Source organism: Rhinolophus sinicus, chromosome 14 (assembly GCF_057876585.1).
Source record: "Rhinolophus sinicus isolate RSI-liver-muscle chromosome 14, RSI-T2T, whole genome shotgun sequence".
In the NCBI taxonomy this organism is placed as follows: Eukaryota; Metazoa; Chordata; class Mammalia; order Chiroptera; family Rhinolophidae; genus Rhinolophus; species Rhinolophus sinicus.
The window spans coordinates 160,898,710-160,912,894 of NC_142514.1; the positions used below are offsets into that span (position 1 = coordinate 160,898,710).

A 14,185-nucleotide genomic window follows, 5' to 3' on the forward strand; every position below is an offset into this window, starting at 1 on the left:
CTATGTTCTTAATTACATTCAAAACAATTCTTTTCAATATTTAACTATAGAAAATGAGTTTTACTTTAATTTCCCAGTTCTAGCCACATACATAATCTTAATCAATTTTTGAAATGTGAAGAAACTCTCCCAGGAGGAACCTAACTATATCAATAAGAGAGCTGTGGCTATTAGAAATTTTCTCTCTGACACCACAAATAGGCAGGGAAATCAGGGATTTCTGTTTCTGCACTGGTTTCTGAAACACTATCTGAACACAAAGTTAGGATGCCTGCCACTTAATTATGATTTGTTGAATGTTGGCTATTAAGAGGGTAGGAGGTCTCAAGGAATGATGAGGTATGTCAAAAGGACTCAAGAGGTAGCATGAAAGAGCCTCAACTGGGCAAATCTGGCACAATTTGAGCTGAGCGAAACAAGTCAGACAGAAAAAGCAGAGAACCATGTGATTTCACTGATATGTGGTATATAAACCAAAAACAACAAAAGAACAAGACAAACAAATGAGAAACAGAAACTCATAGACACAGACAATAGTTTAGTGGTTGCCAGAGGGTAAGGGGGGCGGGGTGTGGGGGGTGGGAGATGAGGGTAAGGGGGATCGAATATATGGTGATGGAAGGAGAACTGACTCTGGGTGATGAACACATGATGGGATTTATAGATGATGTAATACAGAATTGTACACCTGAAATCTATGTAATTTTACTAACAATTGTCACCCCAATAAATTTAATAAAAATAAAAAAATAAAAATAAAAAAATATTAGAAAGACAAAAATAAAAAAAAATAAAAAAAAATAATAACCTGTGTCAGGATTAGAATGTAGGTGATAGATACAATTTAGGGGAAAAAAAAAAAAATCAAATTAATTACAGAAAGGGGTTATAATCTATTGAATAATGTTAGGAATCCATGCGTCCACACAGATACAATAAAGGAAAGGGAAAGCTCTTCCTTACAGCAGAAAGCCAAAGAATAAATGTAGAAGATATGATGGAATTTAAAACTCACTATCCTCTCCCATCATAATAGGAATTGATTCAAGCATGAATCATCAGTGAATACTAATACTAATAGAGAACAGTTTAAGTAACAGGATATTTACATTTTCTCCCTACAAGGTACTTATTAAATATAAAAGGTAAAGTACTATCTCGACAGTGAAGAAACTTCACAGACACTAACATAATGAAATTGATCCACGTTCACACGGCCATTAATAGGACTAACTAACCAGAGGTCTCTTGATATGATGTAAGAATACAGTATCACTTCTGTGGTGTTTCTGCCAGTGCACAACCTGAATCTAACCATGATGAACCCAAACTAAGGCTTTTATGACAGCAACATAAAGAAAGAAAAAGGAATGAATTCAGATTAAGGAGACTAAACAGATACTACAACTGAATACAATTAATGATCTTACATTTCCTTTTTCAATAAAGGGCATTATTAGAATACCTAGCAAACTCTCATTAAGGTCTACAGATTAGATAATAGTGTTGTATCACTGTTAATCTCCTGATTTTAATAACTATTCAACAGTTATTTAAGAAAATTTGTTTCTAGAAGACTGTAACAAACAGTTTAGAAAAAAGAAATACATACACATACAGAGAGAAAAAGCAAAGGTAGTAAGATGTTAACATGAGGGATCTGGGTGAAGGGCATCTGGAAGTTCTCTGTATTAATCTTGCTACTTTTCTGTAGGTCAGAAGTTAAGGGAAATAAAATAATAAACAGAAAGAGTAAGATGCATAATAGATGCTTAAGACCAGAAGTTTTAATGATATTATATATTCGTAAGAAAAATCCTGTATGATAGAATTAGAATGGACAGTGGAATTTCTTAAAGAAAGATTTCTCAATAGTATTGATTAATCTAAAGAATGATATTGCCAACTTACCTCCAGATAAGAAACGGCGGTACTACATATTTTCTCTTCTTTAATCTCATCCATGGATTTGTAAAGGTCTACCATAGTTAGGTACATTACTCCAGGCTCACCAGCTGATCCTAGCATCGTGTGTGTCTTCCCAGCTCCAGTGGCACCATATGCAAGCACTGGGTTTTTACGAAAAGGGATCAAAGTTCTTCATTATGAAATATACCATTACTATATTGACTGTCTAGATAGTTCCATCTGGATATCCTGAACAGAACTCTAAACCCAATAGATCCAAAATTAATTTCTAGTCTTATCTTTAAAAGGAATTTTAGCACAAATCTACTCTTACTCCTCTATTCTCTATTCTGATTAATGGTACTATCATCCACCTGCCCACCCCCACCCCCATTATATGCTCCCATTCTTCTATAGTAACCTTATACATTTTAAGTAATCAATTATCAGTCTCCCTATTAGTCTAATCTTCTTTAATCCATCCCTTAGAATTTGTAGTTATTTTTATGAAAAATGAAATCTGAATGTCAAACCTTAGTTGTTCCACAGTCCTACATGAGAAAGTTCAAATTCCTATCCGTGGATTATTATTGGGCATTCTAATAGACGACACCTGGTACACTAGATTATTTGAAGCTCTCCTCAACTGCTGCTGCTTTTCTACTCTGCTGCTTTTGTCCTGCAGTCCTTGGAATTACTCCAGCTGGAAAACTTCCACCTGTTCTAAATATCCAGCACAAATGTCACTCTCCTGTGCCTTTCATAGTTGTCTTAGGCAGAAACGTTCACGGCCCCATTTGAGCCCTTTAGTATATATATGCTGCACATCCTTCTACTCTAGAATGTATCACATTGTATTTCCCACTGTGAGCTCCACCAAGGCAGGATCCATGTAGCCTTCACACCTAGCAAACAAACCACCTGGCACAAAGCAGGTATTCAATACAAGTCGGGCTAAGTGAATGAATTCCAGACAGAAGCCATTTATAAAATGACTTTGAAAATTTAAAACAATAAAATCTTGTTTTAGGCAAATTACTTTGTTTTCAAGATTTTTAACCAGCACAACATACAAGTGATGTGTTTTTATGAAATGCAAAAAAACACAAACAAACAAGAAAACCCCCCAAAAACAAAAAAACAAAAAAAACAAAGAGTCCTGAATTACACTTGGCAAATACCCAACATAATATTCAGTTAAGGTAATAAGTCCTCACACTTCTGATGAAAATATTTTTATAAGTCAAATCTCTGTACTAAGCTAAATACTAACTACAAAATACTTTTCAGTAGAATGAATTAAACTGATATATGTTTCATTTTCTTCTATTTTATGTAAGCCAGTCGTATACCAAGAAGTCTTAAGACATCTGGATAAGAATATAAAGTAAAGTCAAGAAGAAACCAAAGATTTAGTATTAGTTTGGTAGAGATTTTCTCATTTGGAGTCAACAATAATTTTAAAAATCTCCAGGGACAAATGGAGTTTCATGAATGAGGAAAAGAATATCTGCTTAAAAATGAGAATTACGGAAGTTCTAATCAATAAACCACATTACAATCTTGCTCAACCAAGAAGGTAGTCTTCTGTAATAAAACTTAATGAATCAATCAATGAGACAGTGAAACATGTTATAGTTTGGGGGTATCTTAAATTGTGGTAATTCTAAAAATAAGATACTAATGACGTTAAGTGCCTCGTAAGTAGTGATTTATCTAGACTTTTGGATAGCTCTCTTTCTAGGAAATCAACATGACCGTTTTGAAAGGCAAATTATTATAGGTCTATTCAGAGCACTAGAAATGCTTTATGGGCGGAAGATATGCTAAAATAGCAGATGACACTCCATTAACATGGGCTTTCAACATTTGTATTTCAAGTATTGTAAAAAATGGTGTTATAAAGAAACTGTCAAGAGGTCAGAAATATCTGACCATTCCATAGGGATTGATAGTTATATAGGTAAGCAATGGATATACTTATAAAAAAAATTGTGAGAAATCTGACATCAATTAAAAGAAATATGGGATTAGTAACATAGGAAATTGAAAGGATGATTGTCTATAGGGACCATGGCAGGACTATGGAAGAGAAAGTTTCACAAATAATTTATGTTTATATGATGACTAAATTTCAAAGAAAGTTTACATTTACAGTGAAAGGCTACGGAACTTAAGAATTTTTAGCAAACATGCACCTTAAAATTGCTTATATTTAGAAGGGCCAAGTACACATCCCTTGTAATGTAAAACTGAAATCAGACAGAAAAATTAAACCCCAACTGAAACAATTACCTGTGCAATTATATCCATTCAGAAAACTACGAAGAATTGGCTTAGTAGTGTGTTCAAAAACTTCCAGTTGAGTTGAAGTTTCATCAAAAACAGCATCAAATACAAATTTAAGATCCTTATTTTGTCTCTTTCTAATATCTCGATTTGCAGTTTTCTTTCCATGGAAAAAACTGATTTCTTGTTGTTTGGGATCAAAAACTAGAATATGCTTATCTACAACATGGACCACTTTATGGAATCCAGTTGCCTTTTCCTTCGTGTTTTCAGGACGCACACGAACAACTACTTTCATCTGGTGACACAGGTCTTCCTCAGTGACAGACATAGCTGATTATCTTGATTCTTCTGTTTATACAAATGCCTAAATACTGCTCTGAAAATAAAAAGGAAAACAAAGTATTAATATTAGTTCTACTAGTAAATTACTGGCACATAGTATTCATTTAAAAAGGTATGGATTCTGTTCCACTCACCTGGTAAATGTTACTGGCTATATATATATATATATATATATATATATATATATATATATATATGTGTGTGTATGTATATGTATATATATATGTATACAATTGACTATTGAGCAACATGGGTTTGAACTACATAGGTCCACTTACATGTAGATTTTTAAAAATAAATACTGTAAATGTATTTTCTCTTATGATTTTCTTAAAAACATTTTTCTTTCTTCATTATAAGAGTACAGTATATAACGCATATACAAAATATGTGACTAACCCCTACATTGTTCAAGGGTCAATTGTACACACACACACACACACACACACACACACACACACACAATTTGTTTATTTATTTTGCTCTTTGGTTCAAATCTTTCTAATGGTTCTTCAATTTCTTCAAGGTGCAAGTTGAAGTTCTTTTAATGGCCTACATTTTTCACCTATTTTATTGTTCTCCCCTTTGCTCATTCCAGCTAACACACCAAGCACCCCAGTAGGGTCTTTCCACTGGCCAGTGTCTCTATTACAAAGTGCCTACCTCAATATTTGCATGTCTAATTCCTTCACTCCTTTCAAGTCCTTGCTCAAAGGTTGCCCTCTTGTCCACCCTCATTAAAATTGCCAACTTGATTCCTAATCACCGTTACACTATTTTTTCCCAAAGCATTTACAATCTCTTCATTATGTTTTTTTTTTTTTTTAATTATTTCTTGTGTTTGCTATTTTCTCTCTTCCAGTTAAACTGCAAGTTCTTTAATGGCATGTATGTTTTTAACAATCTGTTTTGCTTATTGATGTGCTCTATGAGCCTAAAACAGTGCCTGTCACATGGCACTGTATAAGTATTTGATAAATAAACTAATGAATACTAAAAGGTCTTCATATTTTTGTTTTTCTTGGTCCCACATTATTGGTCTTTGTTAATCTTTACACTCCTTGTTTTTGTTGTGTGAGACCGTCATAGTCAGACAATAATTTTTAAGCCTGCTATCACTGATGTACCGTAAACTTCCATCATTATAGAGCAGAGAATAGGAGCTATATTCAGAGATCCTAGTTTGAATATCCCAGGGGTATATATCTTTCATCACCTTCATACCTGGGCTAGCTAACTGATGCAGCCTAGGAACTATTTTTAACCCAATGGGTCTCTGAGACACAGGTAGAGACGAGACTGGTTGTTATCAATTTCCACTGCCCAGAGTCTTGCATCCAAGATAACTTTTACTAAAGATTGTTGACTAGCCAAAGCTCGCCCTTCGTTGCCTTGATATGATTCCCAGAGATCCTTTCCTGTTCATTCTCATGACTCAAACTAAAATAGTGCTGGGGCCCTTGTAAAAATCAAAGCTAGGATTTCTGGGTAGCCTAACTGTGACTGTATAGGGTTTGGCTTCAGTGTTTGAGTTTAAGTGGAAGGCCAGGGTCTAACTAATATTTCAGGTAAAGAGATTGATTAGCGTTTTGTATGTGTCATTTAATTTTTTGTATTGTGACATAATCTGATTACTCTCAATGCTGTGTAGAAAACATACAATAGGGAATAGACACGAGGTAGGTCATCAAAATAATATAGACAAGAGGTGATGTTGTCGACTTCGAACAGGGTGGTGGTCGGATTCTGGATGTATTCTAAAGGTGAAGACAACAGAATTTCCTGACAGATATATGTGGGGTATGACAGAAAGATAGGATTCAAGAGCTGGAGTGTTAGAGGAAGGGAGTAGCCATTAACTGAGATGATAATAACAGACGGTAGAACCGGTTTTGGGGAGAATATCAGGTGTTTAGTTCTGGACATCTTAAATTTGAAAATTTTAATAGGCATCTGGTGGAAATGTTAAGGCAGCTGGAAGCCAAGTTGCGAAAGTAGAGGCTGTCCTCAGTGTCTTAATGCCATTTGAAGCTTTTAAAAGTTTTTAAAGCTTCAAATGGCATTAAGATTTTGGTAGGACCTTTAAATCATGGAGGAGAGAATGATCAACTGTGTTACATACTGCTAATATGGTAAGTACTTAATAAGCAGTAACCATGGGATTTAGCAACACAGAGACCAATGAGAAGAGCAATTTGCGGGGAATGGTGAGATAAAAGCCTGAATGGGAGAACATTAGGAGAATGAATACAGAAAGTACTGCTGCAAAAGTGAGCAAAGAAATGGTGTGGGTGGAGAGGGAAGAAGGGTTAAAAGAAGATATTTCATTTGCTTTTTTCTTAAAAGGGAAAAATAACAACAATGATAAAGCTAAAATATGTTATAAAACCATATACTTTTGGAAAGAATTCAAATAAGGCAAAAGCAATCTAAAAGCAGAAGACACTGGACACAGCACTCCCTTTTTAGGGCTCTGTCCTTCCCCAAAAATAGAACACTGAAGAGGAAAGATGGTCATTTGGATTTTAACAGTCAGGTCCCAAGTGAATTACTCCTCTGCTCTTTCTTCACCCTTGAGCTTCTGTCTAGCCAAGTCCCACAAAGCACCTATACCTCACTTCTATGACCTTGGACAAATTACTTAACCTCACTGAGTCTCAGGTTTCTCATTTGTATAGAAGAGCTAACACCTCATAGCACTGTTGTGAAGGGTGAAAGAGATAACAGGTATTAAGTGTATTAAGGCGTTCAATAAATGTCAATTCTCTCCTCTACCGGCCCCCATTCATGCCTCTTCTTTCTGAAGATACTGGTCCATCATTTTAGTGTTTTCCAATGGGCTTATGATGGACACTTAGTGTAGGTCAAGTCTTCCTTTTTTTGGAATTGTCCCATGTATTAGAGGACGTTTAGCATTTCTGACCCCTGTCTATTATAGGCTAGTAATATCCCACATCCCTTGTGATAACCAAAAACCTCCACACACATTCTAAACGCTTTTAAAAATATTCAACAATGCTATGACTTTAACTGATATACTTTTTAAAACGATATATAAAATGTACACAAATGAAACAGTTAAATAAACATATATGCGTAGAACATCAGGTGATTATTTTAAAATAGATCTTAAAATCTCAAGGTTGGAAGGTATCTCTTGCTAATGAATAAATTAACTAATCAATTCAATAAGTTAATTATTAGATGTTGGAGCCAGACAGCTTAGGTTAAAATTCCAGCTCTACTACTTATTGGTCACGATAATAGGCAAGTTACTTAACCTCTTGTGGCTCAGTTTCCTCATCTGTAAAGCGGGACTAATAATAATACCTACTTCATAGAGTTGTTGTGAAGACTACGCACTTAGAACAATGCGTGCAACAGAGTATGCACTACAAGTGTTTGCCATTATTATTTACAGTGTAGTGAGGGAAACAGATATTAACAAAGTAGTGACACAAAAGAGTAAAAGTATAATTGACAAATTCTGTAAGGTAAAGAAGGTAAAAGTTAAGTTTTACGTAAAGCTATAACGGGGGACTGATGTAATTAGACAGCTTCCTAAAGGAAGTGATGAGTTAAAGGATGGATAGTTACTAACTTGGTAAAAAAAAAAAGGACATTTCATGACAACTAGTCATGCATTCAATAAATATATGAGTGCCTTCTGTTGGCACTTTTCTAGGCCCTGGGATAGAGAGGGTCAGGAGTGTGTATGTGGGCTCCAATTTTAGATGGGGCAGTTGAAAAAACCTTATCTAATGGGGTGACTTTACGGAGACCCAAGTGAGGGAGTGAGCAAGTGGCTGGGGCAAAAAAATTCCAGACAGCAAGTCCAAAAGCCTGTGGTAGAAAACAGCATGCATAGTGGACATAACTGGCTATGTGGTCAATTTGCTTAAATCTTGTTCCTGCTGTTTAGTTTTAGATGATTGTAACTTCATCTATAGCATCTAAAGACATGCTCAGTTTAGCTTTGCTCAGTCCCTATGCAGCTGGAGAGGACAAAAAAGGGAGACGGTTGCATTAAAAGATAAAACTGGATAAAGGTGGGGTCAGATTTAGATCCTGATTGCAAGGCTATAGAATTTAGATTTGACTTAGAAATTATTAGGAATTATTGAAGGTATTTTAGAATGCAATACATCTTATTCAAATAACATGTCAAGGAGAAATTCTGACAGTTACTAAAGGGGTTTAAGAAGTATGACATCAAATACAACTTTGTTTTACAACTTTTTACAGATTTTACGCAAGACATCAACCTTAATTTTTAAAGCATCACATTTTCCCAACTTTTTCAAAACCAATGAGTGAATATAATTTTCTTAATAAAAATACCTAAGGTCAACAGAATCACTAATGTGCAAAACTTTGTCTATGTTCAAATATACTGACGTCTTCAGGGATAAATGCAGTTGTTCTTATATTAATACATGATGCCTGCTTTCTTTTCTAACATGGCTAAGTAAAAGATGTGGACATCTAGTTGATTCTGAATAAGGCATACAGAAAGCAAAGTCCTTGACCATGTTTACTAAGAAGTGACCAAAAAAAACCACACAAAAAACCAAAATGTTGTAATAATGGGTTGATTCAAAAATATTTTTCAGATGACTGTTCAGAAGACAGTGTCACAGCCTCGGATTAATTTTGTTAAATCTATTACTAAGTGGTATTTGTTGACTAGAATCAAAAGAACAAGCTGGTATGATTTCATTGTTGGGACTAAAACATTAAGGAGAAACACTGCCAACACCTTTATTCATTAAAAGTAAAGTATCTGTCTAGTCTAGAGAGAGTAGAGTATAAAAGAAAGAGTAATAATAGTTAATGAAGAGGCATTTTGTTGTCAATCTATAAAATAATACAGTTGGACTATAAAATATCTAAGGTCCTTTACTAACTCTAAAATTTTATGATTATTGCATATGATTAGAAAAGAGTATATGAAAGTGACAAGAAATAACAGCTAATGAAGCTGTATTTTTTAAACATTATATCCTTAATTTCTGTAGTGAACCTGGTATATAGTAAGCTCTAAAATATTTGATTAATGAAAAAATAAATTATAAAAGGTAGACCAAAAATCCAAGAAAGCAATTTACCCAGTCAGAGTAGAGGCAAACATACAATATATCTCTATAAGAGACTCAACATATTACAGTACAGTACAATGATTGGCAGTGACAGGCAATTACAATGAGGACCCTGAAGCATCAAAGGTTTAAAAATGTGCCCAATTTCTTGTTACACAAAATTAGGAAAATGGGAATATAATGCTTTATGTTAATCGTTGAGGGTGGTTAAAACTATCACTTAACCAGGATAGCAATCAGTTTTCTGGGAGATTCGCTTACATAGAACAGCTCACTGCTCCATGTTTAATGAAGAGGTGTTAATAGCTAATTCTCTTCAATAGTTGCAAGATAACATAAACCAAATTGAACAGGCAAATCTTTATCTAGCTACTGTTCCCCCTAGATAAAATGTAAAGCAATTAAGTTAAAGATTCATCCCCAATTACATGCAAGTACAATAATATTTTATTTGATTCATTGACCATATGCATTGATAACCTCTCCAAAAGCAATCAGATCGTTATCTCATGTCATTCCACCTGCTAAACTGTTCAATGACTTCCCAGCAGAGAATAAAATGTAAACTCCTTAGCATGTCTTGTAGGTTCTACATTTACTTCTCTGATGCTTTCTTCAACTGTTATCCTCCCCCTATATTCTCCTTCAGTCACTGTCCTTAGCGCTCCTAAAACACTTCAGTCTCATTGTTCTGGCCTCATTGCCTTTGCACTTTCTCTTCTCTTTGACTAGAATGCTCTACCTTCAGATATTTGCAAATGTTAATCCCTCAATTCATTCAGGTCCAAATGAATCCAGGTCCAAATCCAAGGTTCATGTTCTTAACAACTATGCTCTATTGGAATCAGAACAGAATGCTTTCAGACAATGAAACAGAAATGTTGCACAAATCATTCTGAATGTGGAGTGGTACAGGTACAAAGTATTTCTTAAATACAAGCTCAAACCTGGATTAGATTCAGATTCAACAAACATTTTTTAGGACCAGGAACTATCCCCCACACTGTCATTTATAGTCTTTCTGCAACTTAAACCTCTTTTTAGAAATAACTTTAGTATTAGAGTCACTGCTTCTACTAGCTTAGAAGCATCAGGGAACAAACATTTCAAATGCAGGGGTGGGCGGCACTGACATCTAGGCTATTTTTTCCTTCTAGTTTTTATAGCGTTGACAGCATAAAGTCACTTTATGTACACCTTAATTGCTTCATGCTATATTTATACTCGGATAAGATGCACTTTCAAAAAGAAAAACTTAGATACTTGTATATACTTATTCAATAAAAGAAGAGGAGATTAATTACTACAGGTGAAGGCAGATAATCTTTGTACTGAAACACAATTCTTACAGAACAGAAACTTACTAACAAGCACTATCTAGTCTTTGAATCATCTATTCTCTAGCACCAAAGTTCATAAATACCTCCCAAAATTCAAGGTGGGGGCTTAATGTGGTGGAGTAACACTACCAACTGAAACCTGTAGAATGCCTAACACCTTCGACCTGACTGTTAATAGCTAACCTAAACTACATATTATACAGCAAAAGTATTCAATTCTGGTCAAATCTCATAAATAGTAGTCAGCCTTGACCTCTGTGTAAATGAGTATCTAACGAGCTCCTAAAGGAGAGTCTTGCAGAAACTAAGAACAAACAGTAGGACTGATTCTCAGGGCTTCAAGTCCCTTTCATTTGCACCTTGCCAAGCAGTATCTCCTCCATGCCTCATCTGATCTTCGACAATCCCGTTAGGCGGTGCTGGCAGGTCTTATCTTGATGCCCAGGGCTCAGGGTAGGTTCCCGATTGACCTATGCCAGGCAAACTGCAGAACTTTGCCGGACAAAAAGTTTATAAATTGGTGAACCAAGATTCCTCAGTTGATATTTAAGCCCAGAGTTACATCTACATCTGTGTCTGAAACAAAATACTCTGAATTTGGAGTCCGGAAGTAACTTTACACTGAAAGGTGCTGGACAGTTAAAGTGCTCTGGTGAATTCCGGGCAAGGGGCCAGGATGCCCTTTAAAACTTTGACTTCCTCAGAATTTAAGGCAGGAGATCCCTGCCCTTCCTGCTGAGCAGTCGTGGGCTCCAGATCAGGTAGAGCCATGCTTTAGGGGATGCTCCAGTTCCTTCTTTCTTTAGCTGTCTCCCCTGGGGCCCTAACCACCCCACCATCCTCACGCTCACCCCCAATTTAACGCTTCCTTGTTTGTCAACAAGCCCACCTGGTCCTCTACACGTGAGGCGGCGGGACCCCTCCGCTTCCAGCGAGACAGGTCATCAAAAGGTGCGTCCTGAAACCAGCGTTTTCTCCACGAGTACCTCTTTTTCGTCTGTGCCCCAGGAGAGGCTACCGCCAACTCCTCACTTCGCTGTCAGCCCCCGGCGATTCAAACTCAACCAGAAGATTCAAACCTAAGGCAGCTTCCTCAGCGCGTCGTTTCATTGGCTGCCGTCTTCGTGACGCCATCACGCCGGACGTTGCCGCGGCGCGCTCCAGCTTGGCTCTAGGAGTCTCCGCTGCGCGGCCCAGCGGAAGCTGCACTGATCCGCGTCGCCGGGGCAACGCTTACGGCTATTTCCGGAGGCGGTGACCGCGGTGGGCGGGGCTAGGCTGGAGCTGCAGGTGGGAGTCAGCCACCTGGGATCTTCAGGCCACCTCCAGATCCGCGGCCGCGGGGTCGCGGTCCCAGGGTTCTGGGTGTGAGTGAGATGGGTGCGGGCAGCGGTTGGTGTGTGCCCTCTGCTAGAGGGAGAGGCGGAGCTTGTTGGGTGTGGGTTAATGGGTTCTGGATTTTATTTTCCCCTTTATTGACTAGGAAGGCCTCCAAAGGCATAGGTACCATCCTCTGGAGGGTGTAGGGACCTGTGCATTCCAGCGACTTTCACTTGGATGGAGCTGGGGTCAGTTTGCCTCAATTAATTCAAAGTCCCAGGGCTTTTGGTTTGAGGCCCTAGGTTTCATTTCTCAGGACTCCCAGGCCTTCTCCTTTCAGTGCTGACAATGAAACTATTTGGTGTTGGGGTGTTTTTTACATTTCTTTCTAATGATGGTATTACAGAATAAATTCACTTAAATTTATTGGCCTAGTTCATTATTGGATGTAGTGTTTTTTTTAAAGTCCTAGGTTGTAGGTGTTATTTCAGAATGTACATTTTAAAAAGAAAAAAAACAAAACCCTGAACAAATGGGAAATATGTTTGCTAAAATAACTCTGTCTAGAAAGTTTTAATAGTATGATCTGAATTTCATTGTTCTTTATATTACCATTATTGTATCCATTCATTCAGCAATTATTGATTGTAGATTTTAGGAACATAATAGCCCACAATTGTGTTAATATCCCTGCCCTCTTGGAGCTTATATTCTGTGATTCAATATCACTATATGAATAGGTTGGCACAACACCAATGCAGAGTATTATCAGTGGAACAATGTATGGAAAACCCCTATAATATGTACATTTATTTCCTGTTGAAGAAGATCAGAAGCATTGTGTATTGTATATGACCCATGTCATGTGATTGTTTCTGAGCCCTGGATAGTGCATAAATAAAGCTACTAATTTCTGGCTGTGTTACATATATCTTAGCAAAAACAATAGTTATTTGTGTGATATTGGGTTTGGTAATAAATTTGAGAAGCCTTTTTATTTTATTGCAGATAATCACTCTATAGTACTTTACTTTTGATTTATATTTTATTAGCTTTATATATGTTATCTTCATTTAAGTCTCAAAACAGCCCCTGAGTTGTGGGTACTATTTATTTGAGGAGAGAACTGAAATTTTCAGAAAACCCCTAAAAGGAAAATGTTTTTCTTGTACAAATCAGCTAATTCGGAATTGAATAATTTGTGAAATACTTTCCAGATTAAGTGATATTAAGATGCTATCTTAATCTAGTCCGAGAAAAGGCATATTTTACCAATTTCTTGTAAAATAGCATTGATCACCATGGTGAAGTAAGAAATCTTAAATATCATAGTTTTTGACACCCATATTGTATAAGGGTTACCAGTCTCACAGGTGTTTCCACACCTAATCCAAGTACTTATTTTACATTTAACTAAATTCTGCCTTACACTTGCCTTTAAGCAGTGTTCAGTGTTCAGATGAGGTCCGTATTTTGAAGGGATGTATATTTAGTTAAAGCAGAGAAATTTTAATGTTACAATCAATGCCATTGCTGTGCCAGCTCTCTCTAGTTTGGCAAGACATTGAGTATAAACAGAAAGGATAAGAGACCAGTGTATTTTGTAATGAAAGAAGGAAAGAGAACCAAAAACTTTAGAAACATACAGTGTTAAGGAGACAAAACTTCCCACCTTTTGAGAAATTGGAGTATAACTACCTGCTGTTATGTACAACACAGAAATTTAACATAGGTTCATAGTAAACTGAAAAAGTGGAGATAAGTATAAAATGGAAAATTAGATTTAAAGTTGCATCATATATATATATATATATATATATATATTATTATTATTTTTTAAGTAAAAGAATTTAAACCTGGCAATGTTAACGTTTTAACACCCCC

General features: G+C 36.2%; 2 protein-coding genes across 6 annotated transcripts in view; one reads left to right on the forward strand and one right to left on the reverse strand.

Moving 5' to 3' along the window:
* The window catches only part of KIF18A (kinesin family member 18A), an 80,373-nt gene extending 68,262 nt beyond the window's left edge, over positions 1–12,111 (reverse strand). The window contains exons 1-3 of the mRNA XM_019749169.3: positions 11,871–12,111; positions 4,204–4,576; positions 1,912–2,069 (exon numbers count right to left, since the gene is read on the reverse strand). Coding sequence (XP_019604728.3) covers positions 1,912–2,069; positions 4,204–4,528 — 483 coding nt within the window. The 5' untranslated portion in view covers positions 4,529–4,576; positions 11,871–12,111. The remainder of the gene's footprint in view (positions 1–1,911; positions 2,070–4,203; positions 4,577–11,870) is intronic.
* Positions 12,112–12,174: 63 nt separating this feature from the next.
* The window catches only part of METTL15 (methyltransferase 15, mitochondrial 12S rRNA N4-cytidine), a 181,157-nt gene continuing 179,146 nt past the window's right edge, over positions 12,175–14,185 (forward strand). For 3 of the 5 annotated variants that reach the window (XM_088791710.1, XM_074336155.2, XM_088791711.1), the window contains exon 1: positions 12,430–12,549. The gene's annotated coding sequence lies outside the window, so the exon portion shown is untranslated. Of the gene's footprint in view, positions 12,349–12,429; positions 12,550–14,185 lie in introns of those variants that run through there. The other 2 variants (XM_019749183.3, XM_019749182.3) reach the window with 2 other exon arrangements.